At 45.9% G+C, this 25,656-nt stretch overlaps 1 protein-coding gene across 2 annotated transcripts in view; it reads left to right on the forward strand.

Moving 5' to 3' along the window:
* Window positions 1-25,369, forward strand: part of ELP6 (elongator acetyltransferase complex subunit 6) — a 39,756-nt gene extending 14,387 nt beyond the window's left edge. The window contains exons 4-7 of one of the 2 annotated variants that reach the window (XM_074986340.1): window positions 17,154-17,281; window positions 18,799-18,991; window positions 22,706-22,852; window positions 24,186-25,369. In XM_074986340.1, the coding sequence (XP_074842441.1) occupies window positions 17,154-17,281; window positions 18,799-18,991; window positions 22,706-22,852; window positions 24,186-24,314 (597 nt within the window). In that variant the 3' untranslated portion in view covers window positions 24,315-25,369. The remainder of the gene's footprint in view (window positions 1-17,153; window positions 17,282-18,798; window positions 18,992-22,705; window positions 22,853-24,185) is intronic. The other variant, XM_074986341.1, reaches the window with a different exon arrangement.
* The last annotated feature ends 287 nt before the right edge of the window (window positions 25,370-25,656 follow it).

Genomic DNA, 25,656 nt, shown 5'->3' on the forward strand with positions numbered 1-25,656 from the left:
CTAGACGGGAGCCAGCACTTGAAAAGTTTCAAACTTAAAAGTTGCTGTGGGGGGTAATTTGCTTAATGAAGTACTGCATATGCAGCACAGCACTTCATTAACAAACTCCCAACACCCTACTTCACTACCTCCCTACTTCAAAGGGAGGATGGTTAGACACAGCCGTAGAGGCGTTACGCCATTGCAGACGGGAGGGTGATGGTACCATGAAGCAATCTCCTTATTAAGGTGCAGTTTGGGCTATGAGAAAGTTTAAGAATCCCTAAAATGGAGCAATCAAAGTCACCGACGTGCTCCTGCAGAACAGGCTGGAAAGCCTTGTTATCGTAGAGAACACTATAGTGACAGGAAAATATCAGGTCAACTGTCAATTTTGGCCCTGAGCAGCCAGAGCAGGGTTACTCTCTGCAGTGTGCACTTTAGGCCTAGGTAACTCAGCATGTAGGTTTCTTCTTGCAGAAGCCTGGCTAAGTGATCTTCCACAGAGTGAAGACGTACCCTACGAGACACAGGTGTGCGTGTTGCTGAACTGGCAGGGCCTTTAGCTCCACGTTAGTGGAACGTTTGAAAAAGTGGGGGTAAATCCGGCTGCCTATCCATGGGCACCTGCCAACCAGGGACCCAGAAGGATTTGGATTCTCTCACCTCTCTTCAGGGAGGCTCGGCAACCACCCTCACCTGGATTAAAAGGACTGGGAAGGTGTGACTGGGGGGTGGGCGGAGGAGAGCTGTAGCAGGGGTCAGGACTCTCGCCTGGAATTTGACCACGGAAGATAGAGGGAGGACCAAAGCTTGAATGGGGGGTTCTGTACAGCTTGGCTGCGCTCTGGGCTAACCTGAATGGACTAGGTTTTGACCTTCAGTTTGCTATACTACCTGCAGGATTTCCTATGCTGCGTTCCAGTTAATGAACAACCCCTGTCTACTTTGACAATGCTGAGGTGAGCACCTTTGCAAATGCTGAGTGGTGAGGGGCATTAGTCCCTGCAGAGTATAGAAGACTCCATCAGGGATCTGTCTCTGCTGGACTCTCTGAACAGGGCTGCTGGGGTGAAGCATAGGCGCTGAAACCGGCGGTCCAGTCTAAAGAGGGGGTGAAGCTCTGTCACTTACCCTGGAGGAAGTGTGAAATTCCTTGGGGGCACATTGAAAGGATCCTCCTACATCTTCCAAATCTGGGGCCAGAGCACCAATCCTGAGCAGCCATGACGTATGGGAAGATGGCTCTTCTCCGGCACGTCCCATGTTCGGCTCTCCAAGCACTTGACCAGCACTAATGAATTGCCTTTCAAGGCCAAGTGAAGCAAACAAGTATCGTGCCCATTTCATAGATAGGGAGAGTGAGGCATGGAGAGGGTTAGTGACTTCCCCGCGGTCAGCAAGTCAGTGGCGGAACTAAATCTAGAACAGGCAAGTGGCAGAGGTGACTGATTTTTTGGTTCATTTATTGTACCCTTCTTATATAAAGGGATGTCCATACGTTATTGGAAACGTCCTCTGTCTGCTGTAAGATGGGGTATGAGAGTTATCCCCATTTCTGCGGTAACAGGGCTGCATCAGTGCATTAAAATGACCAATTTGAAATATTTGCATTTGTTTCTGTTAGTTTAATGATTGTGTTACTTCAAGACATGAAATTGGATTATTTTGAGACTTTCAGAGTGTCACAATAAAAAATCTGAAAAGTGAAACAAAATCTAATGGTTTGTACCAGCTATCACTGAAGTGTAATGGAGCTGGTGACATTGCTAGTTTACATCACGATCAGCATCTTGTTTAAGATCTCTGGGAAGGGGTGGGTTACCCCCATCTTTGTTTCTTTGGTATCATAGAATCCTAGAATACTAGGACTGGAAGGGACCTCGAGAGGCCATCGAGTTCAGCCCCGTGCCCCAGTGGCAGGACCAAGTAATGTCTAAACCATCCCTGATAGACATCTATCTAACCTGTTCTTAAATATCTCCAGCGATGGAGATTCCACAACCTCCCTTGGCAATTTATTCCAGTGTTTGACCACCCTGACAGTTAGGAACTTTTTCCTAATGTCCAACCTAAACCTCCCTTGGTAGGTGCCTGGTTTGGAGCAGCAATGATTGCTGTGACTTCAGACACTGCTTACTGTTACAGTAAGAGACAGCCACTGCTGCAGGCCCAATTAAGGTGTCGTAGAAGTTCAGATGCACTTGGGTCCTTCAGGAATCCAGGCAATAGTTCATCATCATTTTTCTGTCCACGTTGCAGTGGTGATCCAAAATCTGGCTTTTCTAAACTTGAAAACAGCCACATCGTTCTTTGCCAAGGTGCTCTTTTGACACCCTCTTCAAAACGATCCTCACCTGGTGAGAATTTGGCCAGTACCTGGTCCTTTCTGATGTCTAGAATGAGGTACAAGCGATTCGGATCTCTGAGGGTCTCCGTTTCTTTCCCACCCTGGCAATACTGTTGCCTGCTACCTCCCCAGCTATCAGCTTACTTGTTGGTCGCCTTCTCCTCCTAATTTGGCAAGATCTCTGAAGTGGTAAACTCTTTGTTTTGACAGCATTAACCACAACTTTTTCCCCCCAGTACCAAAAAAGGGAGGGACACCGCAGCATCCTGTTAATGCATGTACGGCAGAACTCGGGAGTGAGTGCATCACAGAGCAAGCGTGCAGATATGTAGCAGCTATTTGTCAGCTGTGCTGGTAAGGGTGTGTGTTTCAACCCACATGTTGTGCGTGTTCTATTTTTGGAAAGTAGCAAACAGCAAGGACAAAGAAAAAACTTCTGGTACCTTTTGAAGCATATATTTATGAGTGATTCACTGACTACTTCTTGGATGCCATCTTCAGAAAGGTTTTGCCATGGAGGCGCAGGATGTTCAGCAATCACCTGCTATTCCTTGCATCCCACCATAGATCCTGTCCCTCAAGCTTTCCTGCAGTTTTGACAGTGTTACTGTTCTATCTGTCAAAGACTTAGATTACAGAATTAGCTTTGTCAAACCCTTTTGCGGTCTGCCTCAAGGACTCAGCAGCCAATTCACCAAGGCTGTGTCTATACTTGCATTCCTCTTTTGAAAGAGGTATGCAAATGAGATACAATTTTGCATATCCACACCTCATTTACATATTATTTCAAAATAGCTTCTTTTGAAAGAAGAAAACCAGCATAGACACTGCTCTTTCGTAAGTAAACCCCATCTTTGAAAGAATCCTTCCCATAAAAAAAGGGAAGGATTCTTTTGAAGATGGGGTTTGCTCTTTCGAAAGAGCAGTGTCTACACTGCTTTTCTTCTTGTGAAAGAAGCTATTTTGAAATAAGAATATGCAATTGAGATACAAATTTGCATATCTCCCACCTCATTTGCATTTTTGATTTGCCTCATTTGCATGCCTCTTTCGAAAGAGGAGTGCAAGTGTAGACACAGCCCAAATGTGTGGAATGTTTCCAGCTTCACTTGTGTGATAGCCATAGCATCTTCGACGTGCACTCTGACTTTTTCATTTGTTGCGTGGTTGCGGCCCCATGGATTCTTTCATCTTGGGCTTTCAGCTGATGCCCTAATTCAGCTCTGTCATTGTTCCACCACCCTACAGGAGGGACATAAGCACAAGTGCTACTCGGTGTCTGAGAACATCATCTCTGCATCTTACTAAGGTTATGGCTCTGGAGAAAACCATTTCTGCACTGACAGCTGCTGTGATTGGTCTCTCTTCCTAGACTTTAATTTGGTCATCTTGACCAAGTCAGTGAATGTTGTGATGCTGGATTTCTTGACTGAGCTGAAGAAGCTGGGTATCCTGTCGCAAGGGCCCTGCTTACCGAGGCTACTACTTGAGTCAGTCCCCCCCCTTTCCCCATGTGGCTGGAGCTTGCATCGGGTTTCTGGGGTAGGGAGCCCAGCCAGTGCTACTGGGACCCCCTTCCCTGCTGTTTCTGCATTGGAGCCAGTATGGCTTACTCTCAAACTTTTGCTCTCGGCCTCTCCTGCACCTCTCCTCCACCTTCCAGCTGGGGAGGGTTTTTAAAGGCCTTCAGCAAGCCAGCAGTGGAGTCCGCTGACCCCAGTTTGCCTGAGTCAGCTCCCTCCCAGCTGCTTCTAAGTGCCCTGCTGCCCTCTGCTTCTGTTTAGCAGGTCTTTTCCCCTCTTCGTGCTGCCTTTCTCCCACTCTGAAGGGGCCCTCTGGCCTGACGCTGCCACAGTCCCTTCAGAATTGAGTGCGCCTCTCGCAAATTTCTCCGTTTGTTCTTCACCAGCATCAGCTATTTTCAGTAGAAGCTCTTGCAATCTCGCATTCCATGCAATGGATAGGTTGGTAAGCACCTCTGGATGAGATGCAGGGTCCCATGGATTTGTCGTGTTGTCAACGACATGGTTGGTTAGAACTGTAACATTCTTCCCTTCCTTTTTCAGTGCAGAGGGAAGGACACGTTTGTGGAGTTGATCTGCACTACTTCTTGTTAGACTGTTTCTTTCCCTCACAGATTCTGCATGTTTGTAATATGAAGCTGCGCATTTTCATCTCAAACGCCGGTACTGACCTGTGCATAAGTGTGTCACTAAATTCAAAGGCAAAATTCTAGACTGTTTCAAACACTGGTACTGCGTGCAGAGGTAACTACAGATTAAAACTTTCTACCAGGCTATATTGTATACACAAAAGCATATAAAAAGAGAGATCCGAAGAAGTGGGTTTGTCCCATGAAGGCTCATTGCCTAATAAATTGTTTGGTTAGTCTTTAAAGTGCTACCTGACTGCTGGTTTGTTTTGTTAGAATACAGCGTAACACGACGACCTCTGTTCTGCAAAGAGAGGAAGCATTCCACTGGGAATTCATGTACATCATGTCTACCCACTGTGCAGTACAAACCATGGATCTGTGGTTTATTGCTGCTGGTGCACAGCTGTCAGTGTGAGACTCATTTGGCCAGCACGTTTCAATTGGAAATACAGGAAACTGTTACAATCGCGTGTGAATACTTTTGAGAATTACAAATATCTGAGGTGAGCACGGTTCATGTTCCTGTATGCCAAATGTGGATAACTGCTGTATTTGCTACCTGCTAACAGCTTCTTCATTTCAAAAGGAAAAAAAAAAAAAACAACCAAACCTCGCCCCTGCAAAACCAGTCAGAATCTTTTAATACATTGTTGTTTGGGAGCTTTGACTGATGCAATTAACACCTTAATGTTGTGTTTAACTTAAGCGGTAAAAACTGCAGCCACTGTCACATTGCGGTATTTCTGGAACTGGGGGAAAAATACTTTCTTGTTTTGGTTACCTTTGTTTCACCACCTCCTCACCTACAGGTTTATGGCACCACTTGACAGCTACCCATCTAAACGTACATAAAATAAGCATTGAAATGATCTATGAGGTGGCTGTGTGTAGGGTGGGTACATTAAACTCCAAAAATAGGGCCCTCTTTGGAGAACTGCTACATCCCTCTTGGTTTTCAGTATACGAGTCTTTTGTGGCACAGAGACCTACTGATGACACCTAGCAAAGGGTTCGTTGTTCTTTACAAGAAACTCCAGCTTTTGGCCTGACAAAACTCGCTACACCCAATTCACTGAATTCATGGTTCTTATCCATGAAGCCTATCTGGTTGAGGGCTCTGCTGAAAGTTAGCAACTTGTCAGTACTCATAACCATTGTAAGGTGTGTGTGTGTGTGTGTGTGTGTGTGTGTGTGTGTGTGTGTGAGAGAGTAATATTTAAAGAATTATGTAACTACATTGAAACCCATGCCTCATGATCTTGGCGTGTTAGTCATCAGGAAGTCATATGTTGTCATGACAGCCAATTTAAGAACAAAAGAGTTGGCACCCCTTGGCTGGTTAGCCAGTTACTTAATGCAAAGTTCAATAGTCAACTGTAACCTCATCCCAGAAGTCAATAGGAATCATCAAAGACAATTGCAAGCGGTCGAAACTACATGGACACAAAAGGGAACATTTTAGCAGAGAGGGGATTTCCTAGTCTGAGGATGTAGATAATCCTGATTCAGTATAAAAACAAGGTGGAGAAAGACACTGCATCCACTCTTGGAGGAGGCTTCTTGCTGAGTGGATGTATTTTATCAAATACTGAATACTTCCTCTCTTGGGAAGACAACTAGCTCTGCCACAGACTGCATCTTTGGGCAGGGGAAATCTGCTTTATTAGATAAGAAAGAAAACGCTTAATAAGTGTGGGCCCTAGTTTGAGTGTTGTGATTTTTGTTTGCTAGCGTAACCATTTGTTTCCATCACACAATTGTTTTTTGCAGAATCTCTGTTCTTTCTGAAATAAGTTTTCCTTTGCTTTCCTGTAAGTGCTCACGTGCTGGGAAGCACACAAAGTGATAAGTTAAGGTAAAACTGGTAAGCTGGAGTAAACCTTGCTCCTACCGGCATCTCGTGGGGTTCACCAACTCCTTCTTGAGAAGTAAACTGGCTGTGACTTGTCCACCAGACCCCTTTGACACCTCTTCACCACCTTTACAGAAACAGGCCACAGTGTGTCTGACCAGCCAGGATGGAACTCTGAAAACCCACATTCCATGTAAGGGCCATTTCCTTGTGTCCTTGATGTTCACACCAGTAAAACAATACCCCTAATCCCAGCTAGAGCCCCACTATGTTCTTGCTTCTTCTTTGACCATTCTGGCCAGGCATTCTTCTTCTATGCTTCCCGGGTCTGGTCCCTGGAACTGTCAAACTTCTTTCCTGGGGGTGCCTGCCTCCATGAATTCTTCTGAGTTTGACCGCAGCTTCTGGGGTGCCTGGCTGATGCATCCTGACCTGTACCTGGGTGTTCACGAGGATGGGCTGCAGCCATTGTTCTAAAAACTGGATGCGTGATTTCATAGACAGTCTTGAATGGCCTCAGCTAGCAGGTGGCCCAGTCCGTCAGTTTCCAGGCAAACTTCCCAGGGTCATAACACACCAGTGCAGCTAGTGGCCCAAACTTTGGCTGGTACTTTTCCGTGGATAAGCCCCTCTTATTTAGCATGGCAGCCTGGACCATGCCATAGTGCTACAGTTGCTTACACAGAGGCTTCCTGAGCTTCCCCTGTCAAGCGAGGTGCTAACTCTAGGGCCCAATTTCCCTTGTCCAAACCTGCACCCATAACTGTTCTTTCCAAAATGGACAAAAATCTGTCGGGTCATCTCCAGGACATGTCTAAGGGAGGCCGACCACTGGTGCCCCGTTGCTGTACCCTGCCGGAGGACACACCATGCCTTGGCGTATCTGCTGCTGTGTTTTGCTCTTGAATGAAATCCTACAGGCTGTTCAGTTGCTCAGCCTGCCTTGCAACAAGGACTGTCTCTGTCCGGGGGGGGCGGATATCCTAGAAGGCTTGTAAGGGCTTCTGCATCTCCTGCTGCTCTAAGTCATAGCAGTGTCAGACACCAGGTGCCCTGGGTAAGGCAGATCCCAGATCAGCCCCCACTTGTAACAGGGCATGGCCCTCTGCCCCTGTCTTCTTTCAGTGGCTCTGACACCTCCACTCTGTAACCACTGGGCACTTTTTGTGTTTTTATTTTATCAGCCACCACCCTCTGACAGTCCCATGCGGCACTTCTCTTTACGGTGTCGTATAGTCATAACAGAGAGAAGAGCTCTCCCCATGTGGGGACCTCCCTTTGGCCTGGCCCCTCATTTCCTTCTTGTGCTCAGTTTCTCCCTGGGCAGTTATTTGGCTGCTTAGTCCCTGAGATCTCCCCCACCTGGCTGCTCAAGTACTTAGTTACTCTCTTCCTGTCCCTGGCTCTCTCCAGGGGACTTAATTGGATTTTCTATGACCAGAATGCTGGTTCAGCTGCTGGTTCTCCAGACTCTGTCACAAAGCGGGGAAGATGCCTGCAAAACTGATGCGCTCTGTGCTGCGGGTTGAGCTTGATGCTTTTTAAATTGTATTTTGCTTATTCCGTTTATTTATTTTGTATTACCATTGCATGCAGGCCTTTGTCACAGGCCAGGGCCCCTGAATGCTAAACACACAGAACAAATAGATGGACTCTGTCCTGAGTGGCCTACAATCTAAACATAAGGCAAGTGGCAAAAGCTAATGCCCAATTATTCCCTTGTACTAACAGATAAATGGGCTGAGAACTCAGACCTAATAGGAGTGGAATGAGTTTTCCTTGGTGAGGTGAAGAGGTTTCACACAAAGTTTTATTTTCTCCCCCTATGCACACATTCTCTGGAGGATTTTAGTGCCTAAATAGCACCTACAAACTAGATTTCCATGGAGCAGGCCATTATGTTAAAGACCTGAGGATTTGAGTCCTGGAGCACAAATTTAACAACAGATCAGAGAGATTTGTGAGTTGGAGCACATATTCAAATTCAACACACTAACACGTGGTATGAACAGAGACATCAACTATCTCGCACATTACCAGGACTAAAAAAAGTCTTGTGGCACCTTTATAGACTAACAGATATTTTGGAGCATAAGCTTTCGTGGGCAAAGACCCTCTTTGTCAGATGCATGGGTGGGGGGTGGTGGTTTCAGAGAGGTATTAAAAGAGTGAGGTCCTAGTAAGAGGAGGGCCAGAGCTGACAAGGTCTATTCAGCAAGGTGGAAATGGCCCAGTATCAACAGTACTTATCAAAAGAGGAAAAAACAAGAGTGGGTCTTTGCCCACGAAAGCTTCTGCTCCAAAATATCTGTTAGTCTATAAGGTGCCACAAGACTTCTTGTTGTTGTCGAAGCTCGAGACTAACATGGTTCCCTCTCTGATACTTATTACCAGGACCATTTCCCTTCCTTTGATGCTTATAATTATCTCAGACAGGACAATTAACATCCCCCCCCACCTCACACCCACTTTCCTTCAATCCTATTTGATTTGTCAGATTTTGCAAATTTTTTTTTGGTCCTCCGTACTTATAAACGTCAGTCTGTATTGGAAATGAAATTGACCTGAAGAAGTGGGTGTGTCCCACGAAAGCTCATCAATGAAAAAAATCACTTTGTTAGTCTTTAAAGTGCTACATTTCTGCTACTTTGTTCTGATGGAATCCAGACGAACACAGCCACCTCTCTCTTAGCGTTCCACAAGTCAGCCCAAATCAGCCTCAGGTGGTCTCTGCTGGTCCCATGGCTGCTGTTTGAGGAAGCAGGTCTTGCCACTGCTGAGGCAGCTGGAATGAAGAGTGTTGCTGCCAAGCGAGCTCGTCTGTGTACCTTGGGGAAAAGGCAGCATGGTAGAATCTGTGTTTAATTAGCATGATGTTAAACATCACTTAGCAGCTACGCTAGACAGAGCACCCTGGGGAGAACTACGTCCAGCTGTGAGGGTCCTTGTTTACGTTAAAGGAAACATCATGTTGGGTTATGTGGTGGCTTCTGACCTGATGCAAGGTCCCTGAGCAGACAGGGCCCATGTGTTTGTTATTAATAGGTGTTGCTGTGACCTCTCTCTCCCAGGAGAGGCGGAGAAAGCAGAGAACAATGAGGATTTGCTGTAGCAGGTGTGTGATGCAAATTGAAATGTGTTGTTCCTCACTGCGCTGAACAGTGCTATTGCCCATAAAGGGAGGTGCTGAAAGGAACAATCCAGTTCTCCCACGGGGCATTCCCGGAGACAGTTCCATCTCTTGATGGCTGTCTGGTGTCCTCCTGGCTTTGGGCTTGTATTCTGACTTCAGGATTCTCTGCATGGACGACAGTCCTTGAATTCCTTGGAGGCTCTTTGATGTTGATGCTTGTGCTATAGGTTATTTATAGTCGCCTCCCATGGATGGATTTCTTGGATGGATAGCTTCACTATGAGCCTTGTAGCTTGTTTACACTGAGGATTTGCCTCAGTTCCAGTGCTCACTAGTACAAACCCCTAGTGGCGGCCAGGCTATGCCACAATCTCAGCCACAGATGCAGCTTACTCTGATTTCACTCTCCCGTACGCATCACACCACAGATAGTGGTTTTGCACTTCTGGATGGAGTCCCCCAGATGGGCAAAGCCCTTATTTTGTGCAGGAACTATTTATAAAAAGCAATTCCTTATAGTTCTGCGTGGGGTTGTTAATTGTACTTAAGAATGAGGCCCTTCTTTAGATCCTATAGCCCGTATGGAGTGAGGCTGACAGACTTGGTGGCCCCTGGGCAAGGTGGGTGTGGGACTGGATACACGTTCCTGGAAGGGGCAAGGCTTCAAGCAGAAGGTGTAGGGCTTGGGGCAGCCAGCTCTCAGCACTTCCCCCTCTCCAGGCAGCCCTCAGGACTGGCAAAAACCTCCTCTGTCACCAGGCCCTTATCCCTGGGCCAAAAATCAGGGATAAAGAACTGCCAACAAAGGGGCTTTTTGCCAGTAGAACCATGTCTTCACTGCTTGTTTTCTGTTGTGATTATGCAAATGAGCAGCTTGGATATGCAAATGAGTGACAGTTTTGCATTTTCAAGACTGCTTATTTGCATCAAGCTGCTGGCACTAGGGGTGAGTGTAGCACTAGCCTCAGGATCATTGACGAACACAGTGAAATAGTCATAAATGTACAGTAAGCAGTGCACAATGAATAGGTGCAGTGATGGTGTTCTATGCAGAGATGTGGTGCTTAGTGCACACAGTTTCAGCGTGTCAGAGCCAGGTAGAGCACTGTCCAGCACATCACATCGTTGTGGCTGACTGTTAAAGTCAAGGTTTCCCCTCAGCTGCATCATTGTACCTTGGTACGACTGTGTAATACTCCCTGAATCTGGCTGTTCAAACTCCATTCCACCTCCATGTTCGTGGCAGCTACTTTTCCCCTTTGCCTCCCAGATATTATGCAAGACGCAGCAAGCAGTTGTAAGAAGTGGGATATGTTTTTTCACTGAGATCCAGTCTCATGAGTAAACAACACCAGTGTCCCTTCTGACTACAAAAACCACATTAACTTATCCTTCTGCCCTGGCTGAGTTGGTAATCACCTTTTCCCTTGTTGCTGTCAATGGGGCCAGTATATGGCTCCATGAGCCAGAGTTGCCAGGGGTAGGCTGAGTTCCCCAAAATCACGATTGGCATTACAATATTGCCAATGAAAATCGACTTCTGGAGAATGAATGAATGTTCCTCCTTGCATCTTTCTAAACAGTCCTTTGCTCTTTAAGTAAGACATCGTGCATCTCCCCGATCAGCCAGCTTTGATGTCAGGAATGTGTCCCCTTCCCTGGCGATCCATGAGCACTTGCATTGCTAGAGAAGAGCAGGCCTTTCTGTTGGTGGACTCTGGGCAAGATATGCTGGTGCCAAAAAAGCATATGCATGCCACATAACACCCTGCTGCAATTTGGAAATGCCATTGCTGCAGATCCATCCACTCCGTCCTACACATTACAAGTCACACCCCAGCATAGCATAATGGCCTACACACTTGCACAACGATGGTCCCCGTGGTGGATTTTCCAACTCCCAAATCATTTCCCACTGACTGGCAGTAATCCAACTTCGCAACCCTCCACGAGGCACTCAGCTGTCAGTGCAGTTCTCATGCTGGTCTGCCTGTGTAAGCGAGGGTGTGGGTGTGCTTCACTGTTCCCATGTAGCGGCACTTAAACAGCTTACACAGGGAATCCGTCTGCTCTACAGCCTTAACTGAGAGCCAGCTGTCTTTTAGCTCAAACTGTAGAGGCTCTTGTTCAGTGTTCCTGAAGTCCCAGGTTTGAGCCTGCCTGTGGGTGGTTACACCTGCACTGGAGGGCTTGGGGCAAGCTTGACTTGCAGATCCAGAAATGTGTCCTTGTGCATCTGAAAGTTCTGCTGCAATCCCAAGCCTGCATTTGATGCAATCCTACTCATCCGTGCTCATTTTTCAGGCCCCAAAGTGACACTCCACTGGCTGCAGCTGCTCTGTAAATGCTTCCAGCAACCTTGAATTGGTTTTTCTGTCCCAGAGCATTCTGCCTGCCACAAGAGTTGTGATTGAGTCCTGTTGCTGCTGTTCTTCTCATGGCTCTGCAAATACTGGAAGATCATTTGGCCTGCATTTGCAACGCTTCTAACAACAGCGCAGAGCTTGTCAGTGGTGGGAGACAGCAGGACGTTCCCCGTGGTTCTGTGGGACTTTTTTTGAAAAAGGCGTTAAAGTGTTATGGGTTACGAATAGCAATATGAGCTGGAGAAAGTTAAGTGATCAGAACTCGACCTCTAGATCCTGGTCATCATTGTGCAACTTGTTTCCGCCCCATCATGCACGGCAAAAATATCCCAAAAGACAGTGCACCAGATGATGATAAATTGCATGTGGGATACCTACCCGTGGTGCACCAGAGCGTACATTGACACAGACATTCCTGGTGACTCCGTGCTGTAAGGAGTCAAGTATGCATATACTGAAGAAATACACTAGCTGGCAGCTGTATGCTGACATAGCATGGATTGGCCACAAGTTGTAGACTCAACTTGGGCAGTCTTCTTTTCTGTAGTTTAACCTGTCCTCTGCATTCCCAGGTGTACCACCTTCTATTTGGATGTATTAAAATGCATTTCTTTGGATTGTAACTGCTTAACCAGGCAATTCGGATCACAGACAGTAACAAGTCCGTCTCGTTATGTTACCCCATGAATCTGTGTCATCTGCAAATTTTACCAGTGAAGAGTTGATACCATTGTCTAATCACTGATAAAAGCATTAAATAGCATTGGGCCACAAACTGACCCCTCGGGACTCTCCTACCGGCAGTTCTATTCACTGGTTTCTCCTGGTAACAGCTACATTTTGAGATCTGTCAGTGACCCAGATTTTAATCCAGTTGTTATGTATTATGTGCCCAGTTATTATATTTAATCAAAATGTTATGTGGGACTAAATCAAGCTTTGACAACATCCAAGTGTATTATAGCCACAGAGTTGCTTTTATCAATCAGACTAGTTCTGTCCAAGAAAATTCCCAAACATTGGGTTGATAAGTCTTACCTTTCACAAAACCAAACTAACTGGCATGCATTGTATTTTTAGCTTTCAGTTCTTTATTGCTAGCATCCCAATTTAACGATTCCATTATTTTATCCAAGGATTGATATTGGACTAATCAGTATATAGCCCTGACTCATTCAGGGTATTTTTAATGCAGAACAGCAGTTTTATCAAGTGGGTGGCGTTTTTTACTTACTCAGCGCTCATGAGGCCTCAGTTGGAGTACTGTATGCAGTTCTGGGCACCACATTTAAAGAATAATGTGCAGAAATTGGAGACGGTCAAGAGAAAAGTAACAAGAATGATTAAAGGTCTAGAGAACATGAGCTATGAGGGAAGACTGAAAGAACTGGGCTTGTTTAGTTTAGAAAAGAGAAGACTTAGAGGGGACGTGATCGCAGTTTTCGAGTACTTCAAAGAGGGTCGCAAGGAGGAGGGAGAAAAATTGTTCTGTTGGGCCTCTGAGGATAGGACAAGGAGCAATGGGCTTAAACTGCAGCAAGGGAGGTTTAGATTAGACATTAGGAAAACTTCCTAACTGTCAGCATGGTTAAACCCTGGAATAAATTACCTAGGGAGGTTGTGGAATCTCCATCGCTGGAGATATTTAAGAGCAGGTTAGATAGATACCTACTGGGGATAGTCTAGATCAGTGGTTTTTAGCGTGGGGTGCATCCCCCCGCCCCGCCCCCGGAGTGCTTGATGCCCTGTCTGGGGCTGCGAGACATGCCAGATTGTTTTAGAAGGTAAATCATCGAAAACACAAGTTAAGCACAGGCACTTAAGTACAACTACTTTGTTTCACCAAACCTATGTATTTATTAACATTATACATATTTTAATGATTGCTCTAATACACAAACAGAAATTTATTTTGTGTTTTTTAAGCTAATCGTAGTGAAATTATCTTACTACAAAACACAGCGTACCGCCACGTTGTAAGGTATTTCTGGACACATGCAGATGATGTGGCAGAGCGGTGGCTTTGTTTGAATTCAATTAGCTGCTAACTGTTAGCGCATCGGTTACAGTTTATTTCCACACCAAAACTCTGCAACGTCTCTGGGTAGTACTTGCGTATTTTTGTGTGCCTACTGCACTATTAATTTACATATATTTAATATGCATTTAAAAGTGCATAGGCCCCCCCCATCTCCATTTTTGATAAGGGGTGCGAGAACATATTTTGAGAACCAAAGGGGTGCAGGCTGCAGTAAAGGTGAAGAATCACTGGTCTAGATGGTGCTTGGTCCTGCCAAGAGAGCAGGGAACTGGACTCAACGATCTCTTAAGGTCCCTTTCAGATCTAGTGTTCTGTGATTCAGCTGGGAAGAGACACTGCGCAGATTTGTCTCCCAGTGGGGGAGTGCCCATGTGGCAGCTGATAAGGGCTGAAAGAGTACAGCTATAAAGACAGCACGCAAGGTTAGCTTTCCTGGAAATGACCTTCTCCTTAGCGGGCGAGAAACCTTGTCTCTTCTCTCCCATGCCGGCCTCTGCCTTGTGGGAAAATGCCAGACTTTCAAAACAGCTGGAGCTCGTCACTTGTAATGAACATCTCTGGCAGACCTGACATGCTCACCTGCTCCTCCAAGGAAGAAAGAAAGGAAAAAATAAAAGCTGAAATCTTCCATGCTGCTGGCTAAATTTTGATTACTTATAAGGGAGGAGATAGATGAAGGATGGTGATTCTAGCAAGAGACTAGGGTCTATCCCTGCTTGGCTACCAAACTTGCTGCATAACCTTGGGCAAATCATTGCATCTCATGGTTTGTTTCCCCAGAGATGGTTAAACAAAGATAGCTTCCTGCGGATGTTGAGAGGGTCAGATAACGTATGCAACAAATGTGAAGATTTTCCAAGGAAATGCACTAGATGAGTGCACCATGGGATGCTTATTAAACAGTTAAGTAAGGATGTAGGAACGTAGCTATTTTTATCCTTCTATCAAGCGGGCAAGTTAGAATCTTCACAAATTGAATGTCCGCTTCTGGATCCTGTTTCTCCTTAGACGCCTGCCTCAGGAGATTTCATCCGTTGGCTCCGCCGACACACTGAACAACTCACTCAAGAAAAGAAGCGAGCGTTGTTACCACTGCATCCCAGTTCCCATTGTTACTCTCTACGTATGCCCGGCCTACTGATGTGTCTCTTAGCATCAATGAACCAGTCCTGGCCTGGCTTGTCAGCTCTGACTATTGAGAAATATTGTATTAACTTTTTGATAAATTTTCTGTCTTGGGCAATTTCTGGTAAGCCAAGACACTGAAAAGCTCTAGACTAATTGTCCTCTCGTTCCCTCGTGGAGCAGTCTTCATTTCAAAATTATAATTGGATCAGGCCATAAAAATCTTATAGCTAGAAAAGAGCCTCATGAAACAAGATGATAGGTGCTACTGGAATAGCTGTTGTTGATTATGACTGTAACTAGTGCAGGATTTCCTCCGAAAACACAGTGACCCAGAGGCGAATATGTCAGACAGCTATGCTGTATTCTGCAAAAGAGAGAGCCATGTTGATTTAGGGAAGCCGGGGGCATTCTATTAGTGCAACAGTAGATTGGGACCTTCGTCCTGACTCTGGTGCTGACTCCATGGGCAAGTCACAAGGGGCCTGACTTTGAAAAATGCTTGTCCTTCTGTAACACCAGTTGATGTCAGTGGGAGCTGCAGGTGCCTGCACACCTGAAAAGCAGAGTCTGGGACCAAATTCACCCTGATTATGGAAGTCCCCCGGAGCCAGTAAAGTGGAGATCAGTTTAACACCAGTGATCGTGATCCCAAATAATCAATGTTTGTCAAGCACTTTGAGCTGCTCGGATGGTACGAGAGAGGAACTATTACAACGAAAGTGACAAAGTGTTGTGCCTTGGAGCCTGTGTCAGTGGAGACTTACTTGTAATAAGGAGGCTTCTCTAGCTGCTGCCAAAAATCCCAAAGTGCCTGGGGCCCAGCTTGGGTGGTAGAGCCCAGGACCAGGCAGCAGGTGTGCCCGGTTCTAACCTGACTTCTGCCATTAATGTGAGTTTGGGCAACTCGCTTTGTCTCTCTGTATTTGAGTTTCCTTATGTATAAAATGAAAACACTACTGATTTGCCTCCCGTAGGAGCCATGCCAGGGCAGGGGACAGCAGGGCAATCTCAGGTATATTGGTAGTTTCTGTCAATTGTCCAGCTTCTGGGCTGGCCTGTTTCCAGTGCTCTCCATAACTGCAGGTTACAGGTGCTAGCCCTGCTGGATGAATTAGTATTGCCAAGTGATTGTTATTGCCACACTGACGGCTAAACTATTTTTTTTTAAAGAAGATGTTCGTCATAAGTCCTCCACCCTCCTTGAAGGCCAGGCGAGTGAATTGTTTGCTGCAGCACATGAGGGAAAATGATTTGCTCAAATGTGGAAAAGTACAATATCAGCTCCTGAATATTGTGCTGATGGAAGAAGCCCTGAGACAGGGAGTGTGGTCTTTTGGGATAACTTTGTTACTGAATACAAGGCCTGCCTCCTTCCAAGGTTTACTGGCTTGTGTCTGGATCTGTGACTGAGTGCAGGGTTTACATGGTACGTATCTGGTTGAGTGGACAGTTACTAAGCACTGGGTGTAGAAGAGATTTTTATAAGCACCTCAGTCATTCCTCCTTTCTCCCCATTGCAGACTCTGTCCTTCAGAAGTTTAGAAACAACCTGCAGAAAGATCTAGTCAGGCTGGGTTTTCAGAGAGCTAGTTCTAAAATGCCCCCCGTTCTGCTGCAAAGACGGCAAGTGGGCAACATGGGGAGGTGCAAAGAGTTCTTGTTTGGGAAGACACATGAGTCCAGAAGGAGAGCTTGTCTCAGTGGATGGGGAACCAGGTGCTCCTAGATTATAATCTGGGCTTTTGCACACACTCACCCTGTCCTTGGACACATCCTTTCATGTCTCTGCCTCTCCCCAGCTGTAAGATAACAATGCTGTCTCCCCCGGTTTCCTAGGGAGACGTGAGGACCCATTTAATTAGTATTTTTAAGGTTCTGTGAATGTGAAAAGCCACAGAAAGGTTCTGGGTACGTGTGGTGGTATTCTTGACTCATCTTTGGGACCGTCTGCTGACAAAACAAGGGTAGCTAAAGTGTCATGCCAGGCGTACAATGGAAGTGTCTGACTCCCTGGCTGGGCAGGATCCAGCTGGGTGTTGGTTTTAGACAAGATGTTATCAAAACATGCCGCAGATCCACTTGGGACTCCCTTGGCATCATTCCTCTGCAGCTGTTTGCTTGTGTAAGGTGCTCTTTTCCATTCCTCCAGGGAGTCAGTCTAACCACAGCCAAAGACCGGGGACAGCTCGTGTTCTTGGAAGGCCTGAAATCCTGCTTGGACTTGTTGTTTGGTGAGGAGCAGCACGTGGGGCAGACCAGTCCCCTTCAGTTTATAAGGTAATGCGCTGGTGCTTTGGAAGAGGTACAGCCAGTAACTCCTGGGATTAGAAACGCACTGTTCCTTCTGTGTGCCTAAATGGAATGAGTCAGGCTCATGGGCTGTCAGTCCAGCTGTTCTCAGTGGCATTAAGTTCGAACTTGCAAATAGAAGTGAATTCAGAACCTGAAATGCTGAGCTGATTCCGTCCGCCTGCTCTTCTGGCTGCTTGAAGGACCGTGCTCCATCCCTCCCTCCATTGAGAGGTCATCCTCTGCTCTTCTCCTGCTTCCACTCTCCAGAGCTGTAGAAGAGCTAAGGAGCTATTGGAAGGTGGATCTTTCTCCCATCCAAACTCAGCTGTATGAGCCAGCAGGGCAGCTAAAAACAGAGCCTTGCAGTAGGGCTCTGCTATGACTGCTTTCTGGTGTGTAACTCCAACAGCTGATTCCTGTACATACGCTGCATTTGACCCATTATATCGGTTGAGAGGCAGACTCAACGAAGGCTGTGGAACCCTAGGGTGGGTAGAGTTATCGCCATAAAAGGGGCATGTGTCGGTGCAAAGCACGTTTATGCTGGTATAACCTCATCCACACCAGGTAGGCTTTGCTGCTCTAATTAAGGGCATTTCTGTCGCAGTGGAGGTGTAACTTCCAGCTCAGGTGGACAGACTTGCGCAAGCTGTGGCTGAGCTAATGGGCTAAAGGTAAAGGTAGTGGAGTGGAGGCTGCATGGGCAGTGGGATGGGCCAGCCATCGCAAGTAAAATCCTACCTGAAACCCGTAGGCGTGTATCAGGGCAGCTATAACCTCTTACTGCCCATTCAGCTGCAGCATCACTGTTGTTTTTAGTGTGGCTGTGTCTGCCTGAGCTGGAAATTGCAGTTCTAGCTGCAGTGGAGACGTACTCTTTACCAGCTTCTAGACTGATCTCCCCACCAGGAGAGGTTTTTAAGAAGTGGCTGGATGAACACCTGTCAGGGATGGTCTAGGTCTGTGTTGGGCACTGTGTGGCCTGCAGATCACATGTAGCCCATCAGGGCTCTGTGTGTGGCCTGTGAGATATTTTGCTTCCTGTTGCGCACGGGCAGAGTTGCAATTCTGCTGGTTTTGGTCTGCAAAGCTTTTTCCTGCCGGTGTTACTAAAGTGACGCACACGGGAAGTGAGGTGCAGGCTGGCTATATGCAATGTTGACATGAGAGCCACGTGCTCCCTCTGTGTCCAGTCGGCACACCCTGCAAATTCAAGGTACACAAGTGCAGGTATCAAACTATCCTGTCCTGGGAGACCGTCTTGATTATGACAATCCTGTGAGCCATTGAGATGGAGGGCCATTCACGTGGCCCACTCGCTAGCCTAGGTTGCCTATCGCTGGTCTGGGTTTACACAGTTCTGCCTCAATGCATGGGACTGAATTTTTATGACTGGAGGTCCTTTGCAGTCCTATATTGCTGCAGTTCTGTTCTATAGCTAGTGCAGCTCAAAACCCACGTTGAGACCAGGCCAAGTGAGAATCTCCTCTTCTTCTTTCCAGCAAAGAAGGCTCCAACCTGAAAACCATGTATGAGTTCGTCCGGACATCCCTGATGCCCTCCGATAGTGATTCCTGGAAATGCCCTGTGTTGTTGGTGGATGATCTCAGTGTCCTGCTCAGCCTGGGTGTGAAGGCGGTTGATATTTTGGATTTCATCCATTACTGCAGAGTCACAGTGTGCTCCCAGTTAAAGGTACTGTTGCGTCTCTCTGTAGCATTCCCAAAGTTCAATAACTTTATGGCCTGGATCACTCGATGGCACTGTTCCCTCTGTGGCCGTGCTGCCATGCAGGAGTGAGCAGTTGTCATTCTCTGCCGGGATGGGCACAGAGAAGTGGCCGGGTTAGTCTGTATCTTCACAGAACAAAAAAGTGGTCATGCAGCACTTTAAAGACCATAAGAATTCCTGTGGCACCTTATAGGCTAACATATTTTGGAGCATAAGCTTTTGTGGGCAAAGACCTGCTTATGCTTCAAAATATCTCTTGGTCTATCAAGTGCCACAGGACTTCATGTTGTTTTTTTGAAGACACAGACTAACTTGGCTACCTCCCTGATGCTTTAAAGACTAATGATACTGTTTATTAGGCGATGAGCTTTCGTGCGACAGACGCATTTCTTCAGATCTGGAAAATTCAGAATGTTCCCGATCTGCGAAAGTGGGTCCGTCCCACAAAAGCTCCTCACCTCATACAGTTTTGACAAAGTGTGGTATGCGTATGACTGGTGGTAGACAAAAGGATTTCAAGGGGTATGTGGCAGAAAATAAATTACTAAAAATCAGAAGATAAGTACTGGGACAACACGGTAGACTGATAAAGCCGAAGTGCTGAAAAAGGTACATGGATGTTTTAAGTTTGGGAAACACTGATTACATTATTTTGTTGGTCTTTAAAGTGCTACAGGACTACTTTTTTGTTCTGTGTGAATGGCCAGAAATCCTGACTCCTTGTGGCCATTAAAGATCCTGTCGCTCTCTCTGTGTGGGGCTTTCCCCTCTAGAATCCTGATCAGAGAACTTTAGTAGTTACTTGCACTCTATACTGATTCCCTGTGCTGTTCCAATTCACCCTAGACAAAACCAAAAAGCAGCCATGTAGCACTTCTAAAGACTAACAAAATAATTTATTAGGTGATAAAGCGACAAGGGGGTCCTGTGGCACCTTATAGACTAACAGAAATGTACAAGCATAAGCTTTCGTGGGCAAAGACCCACTTCGTCAGATGCATCTGACGAAGTGGGTCTTTGCCCACGAAAGCTTATGCTCATACAATTCTGTTAGTCTATAAGGTGCCACAGGACCCCTCGTTGCTTTTGCAGATCCAGACTCGCACGGCTACCCCTCTGATGGATGATAAAGATATTTCAGTCACCATGGCATTTAATTGCCAGGATGCAGCTGTGTGCGTATCCTCTCTTAAAGTGCTGTGTGGTGTAGCAGTGTGCTGTTAACCATCTACCATGTTCCACCCCAGCAGTGTTTGCATTTGGGTAAACAGTAAAGTGATGGCTAACCCTTCTTCGCATAAAGACTTAACAGCCATAAAGTGCTTTGAGCTACTGGGATGGAAGGAGGAGACATTTCTGTACTTTTCATTTGGTAATCTCTTATTGCATCTCTGCTGAAGCTCCTTGGTGTTTTGTGACACAGCAGGACCCTCAAGTAAGTGATGCTCTGCTTTGTCACTGACCAGAGTGGAAAGTAGTGCGGGGAAGAGGGAAAAACTCCTACACCTCTGATTTTTTTTTAAAAAGGATAGTGGTCTTCTGATGGAAGGAACTGAGTCTCTAGATGAAAGGGCCAGTTGAGAGCAGGATGTGAAAGAGAAGAATTTGAAAGGGGAAGAAAGATCCACATCCTTTGCTTTTTTAGACAAGTCAACTTCGTGATCACTGTGCACATTAAGGAGAAGGCAGGTTCTGTTACAGGTGGGTTAGCTTTCCCAGATCAACCATTCTGCATTAACTGGGGAAAAATGTAAAGTTTACAATCCAGAACTGTGGTAAGCATGAAAAGGCAGCTGGAACATAGCCCCTATTTATCTTCTTTTATGTACACCTCCAGTCTGTCATCAAAGGAAAATACAGGGTTTTAACAGTGTGTTCGCAGGGACCAGAGTGTTCAGGATCTTGGATTGCTGTTCCAGGGCAATTCTTTCACTAGTACTGATGGCATCTGTGCTGATCCCTTCAGATAAGATTTCGTAAACTGGTCTCTCACAAGCTGTTAGCCAGAGAGGAATTCTCTGCGTCGCCACTACTTTCAAACTGGGTACCAAAGGTGTAAAAGATTGATTCCCAGAACTAGTGTTTCTTGAGAAAATAGCTTCTCAGTTCGCTTTAAAAATTCAAGTGGTAGAGGGAGAAAGCAAGATATTAATCAGAACAAGATGATTTTAGTGGTCTTCATAACAGAGTCATAATTTTTTAGTTCTAGTTTTTAGTGATTGAGTTTTTCCCTCTCCTTCCCACTCCTTTCTGCTTTCTTCATGTAGATCACGGCTTCCTTGGTTTAGCAGGGCTTACTAGTTATTAAGGAATCTAGCAAGTACCAGATGGTGGCCAAGTTTTACTGTCAATTCCAACTGGGATGGGAAAGGGACAACCACATGTACAGTTCTGAAAGGTTACCCCACATCATGCATATTAGTTTTTGAATAGTAAGAGAGAGGGAGCCGTGCTAGTCTATATACTATCAAAACAAAAAAGTAGTCAAGTAGCACTTTAAAGACTAACAAAATAATTTATTAGGTGAGCTTTTGAGTGTGTGTGAATATAATCAACTTCAGAAATTCTCCTAATCCTCGTACGAGTAACTCCTGAGATTATTACTGCTGAAAGAATCTTAAAATATCAAACTCCCCCTTTCTCTTTCTGCTGTGATTTCCCCTTCTCCCCCAATGTCCTGTACCTTGGATCACAAAAATAGATTAGTCAGTAGCACCTTTTTATTCCCTTGTTGGGAGCTAACGCTGCAGTGTTTGGGAAGAAAATGGTGCCAAGGAATGTCTGTCTGCATGTATACAATCTCTGTTTCCTCAGTAATTAAAATAAATAATGGAAATGTGTTTGCTTCTGTCCAAGGAAGGTTTTTCTTCTTTTGTAAAACTTTAGCTTTGGGCCAGAAAGATCCCCAGGAGCTGAATCAAAGATTCTCATGGTATTTTTTTAATGGAACTAGGTTTGTATTTCAGAAAACTTCTTTCTTTTGCAAAAGCCCAACAGTGGACATAATGCCCCTGGCAACGGCCCTTTAGCTAGTTCTCTGTCACAGGGGTGAGCAAACTGTTTACACTGGGCCCCACTTTTCATCCCTGCAATTAGAAGGGCCCCCACAACCCATCTAATGTCATCCAAACTGACGGACGTTTTGGTTATATTCATGTGGAAAAAAAGCCTTTCGGCCCATGAAAGAAAATAAGTAGAATATAAAAATGTTATGAACCGGTATAGAAATGTGAATACACGTACACAAAACCAGTAACGTATTTCCATATGTTTAAGGAGATGGATGAGCCTGAGACCCAGCAGCCGATTGTGCTGTATCCCCCTTAACGAAAGTTCACATCCCCCCACTTTGCACACACTCCTGCTCTGTCAGATGGTTCTTTAAGGTACAACTCACAGATTAGCAGCCTGTTTGGCCAGGCAGATCTGTTTAACTAGCACCAGCTGTTTTGTAGCAAAGGTTTGATGTATTTTTAGGCTGGAGAGTTTATAGATCACCTTGCTTATTCTCCCACTTGGCTCTGACAGAACCAGATTGATGCAGATACCACGAAGCTAAGGGATTAGATAGTTTAGTTAGCAGTGTGTTTTTATGAGCCCAGGTCTCTGATCTCCTCTTACAATCCAAAACTGATTCTCAGTGAGTCACTAATTCCTGTGTGATGCTTTCTGATCCAGGGGAACATAGTGGTACTACTGCACAGTAATGATGAGTCAGAAGATGAGGAGAATGAACTGGTTGTGAATTCACTCTGTCACCAGAGCAACTTGATCCTTTGGGCAGAGGGACTGGCTACAGGCTTCTGTAAAGATGTTCATGGACAGGTAATTCTTGTGTGAGCATTTTCTCTGGTTCCGTTGATGTCATCAGACACGGTAGCTTACGACATTCTCCTGTAAGGCATGGCTACCGGAGTGTGGTGTTTGCACCTCAGGGGGTGGGGTGCAAATGGGAGCTAAGCCTTTATTGTAGGTCTTGATGCAGGTACCAGTCTGGCCCCACCGTAATTCAGAGCAACCTTAGAATTAATTTAGACTCATCAGCTAAGGCTGCTAGAACACAATGGTATTGTTATGACATTTCCACTCTTCAAGCACAACTTGTGGGTGCTTCCGATGGGGATGACTAACTCTGCACTGGCCCTCTGGCTTGTGGTGAATCAGTCTGTATAGCAGGCAGAGCAGGGCTAGGATTTGGCCTACAGGCTTGGCAAAAGGCAGAAGGTTGAAGAGAAGTCCATGCTTTTGTGAATCCAGTGCTGGAGAAAGGGACTGGACAGACAGCCCTGGAGACTGAAGCTCTTTGCATAGCATAGCTGAAGCACAGGCTGAAAGAAAGATGTGGAGAAATTGGAGAACGTCCAGAGAAGAGCAACAAGAATGATGAAAGGTCTAGAGAACATGAGCTATGAGGGAAGACTGAAAGAACTGGGCTTGTTTAGTTTAGAAAAGAGAAGGCTGAGGGGGGACATGATAGTGGTTTTCACGTGCTTAAAAGAAGGCTAGAAGGAGGAGGGCGAAAAGATGTTCTCCCTGACCTCTGAGGATAGGAAAAGAAGCAATGGGCTTAAACTGCAGCAAGAGTGTAGGTTAGACATTAGGAAAAACTTCCTAACTGCCAGGGTGGTTAAACACTGGAATAAGTTGCCTAGGAAGGTTGTGGAATCTCCATTGCTGGAGCTATTTAAGAGGAGGTTAGACAGACACCCATCAGGGATGGTCTAGATACTCTTGATGGTGCTTGGTCCTGCCATGAAGGCCGGGGACTGGACTTGATGACCTCTCGAGGTCCTTTCCAGTTCCAGTGTTCTATGATCCTAAGCTAGTGGCCTGATGCTAAGCTGATGAGAGTGGTATGAATACAAAGAAGCTTCTCCAAACTCCGATTCAGATGGCTTCCTCCATGACCTCTCCCCTGTACAGAGGAGAGAGCACGTCAGTCTTCTGGAGCGTCCATTGACTGCCTGCCCTCTCTGCCACTGAAAAGGTTTCATGCCTGTTATGATGGCTGTGCAGTGCTCCAGCTAGGTCAGCTGCAGATGTTAAAGATATTTTAATACCCATGCTACATCGCCTGCTCACCCCTTTGCTTGGAGGTAAGATGCTGTGATTGCAGCCACAAGGAAGCAGCTTTTCACTCTTTCCCTTTTCTTTGCAGCTAAAGATCATTCAGAAAGGACCATCGGCCCTGAGAACTGAGAGGAACCTCCCCCGGATCTACCAGTATAAAATTCAGGACAAGAACGTCACGTTTTTTGCCAGAGGAATGTCAGCTGCTGTGTTGTGAATTCCAAGGCACAATTCAACTTGGGACCTGAGGCATGGAAGAGTGGTGCTTGATACGTGGGACAAACAGGAGATGTCAGCAATACAACCTCGGTATTTTTTCAGTGCTTCCCAGGAGCGATCCTGGACTTGCACTGGCATTAAATGACATCGAAAAGCCAGTGAACTCCGTGCAGGTGGAGGGATCTGCTGGAATTTTGTTTATTGCAGTATTGGAGCCTAAATCTCCACCCTTTACTGTCCAGCAGCATTCCACTATAATGCACAAAGGATCCTAATTGTGAAGAAGAATGAATGCAGTGGATTTTAAATATAATTAGCAAACAGGCAGCTGCCATCTCGAGGGTCCACTGTAGCTTATTTGTGTTCATTTATGTGAAAGAAAGTAGGATTAGCCCATCAAGATTGCGGTCCCCTTGTGTTAGGCACCATGAAGCTACTGAGACAAGACCCAACGTAGGAATGATGGCCCTGGAGAGGCCTGGGAATCCGAGTTTCAAAAACTAGGTTAAGAGTTGGTTTAACCATTGAAATGTGCCAAATGAGACAGCAGCTGATTTGCACAGGGAAAAAATAGTCCTGTGTCCCTCTTCTCACTCTGTGTGTGTGTGTGTGTGAGAGAGAGACCTTTTTTTGTTGTTGTTCTAGAAACATAGGTCCTAGCCACTGCTCCAGAGGCCTCTCTCTATGTATTATGTGCAGAGTCTAGCACAATGCACACTAGTCTCAACTGGTGTGTGGAATACAGTTTGTTACTGGCAGTGGTGATATATTAGCAGCTTCTGGGCGTCTGGGAAAACCCTGCAGGGAGATCATACTCAGAGGGGGAGGGATAGCTCAGTGGTTAGCACATTGACCTTGTAAACCCTTAGGGGAAAGATAGCTCAGTGGCTTGAGCCTTGGCCTTATAAATGCAGGGTTGTCAGCTCAGCCAATGAGAAGCCCATTTAAGTGGGGAAGGGATAGCTCAGTGGTTTGAGCCCTGGCCTGCTAAACCAATGGTTGTGAGCTCACTCATTGAGGGGACCTGGGGCAAGTAGACTTTTTTTTTTTTTTTTTTTTTTAAATAAAAACGGTCAGGGATGGTGCTTGGTCGTGCCCAAGAGGGCAGGGGACTGGACTCAATGACCTCCCAAGGTCCCTTCCAGCTCTATGAGATGCATATCTCCTTATATTCTATTAAGAACATACCTGCAATTACCTGCAGTAAGTGACAAGTATTGTTACACAGCACAGTTTTTTTTTTTTCCTGGAGACTTCCCTTTTCAAGGGGACAGGAAGAAACTTTAAGAAGCTTCAGGGCGAGTGAGGGAAAGATGCAGATCCTTATCCATCTCTGGCCA

The sequence above is a fragment of the Carettochelys insculpta genome, chromosome 2 (assembly GCF_033958435.1).
Source record: "Carettochelys insculpta isolate YL-2023 chromosome 2, ASM3395843v1, whole genome shotgun sequence".
Lineage (NCBI taxonomy): Eukaryota > Metazoa > Chordata > Testudines > Carettochelyidae > Carettochelys > Carettochelys insculpta.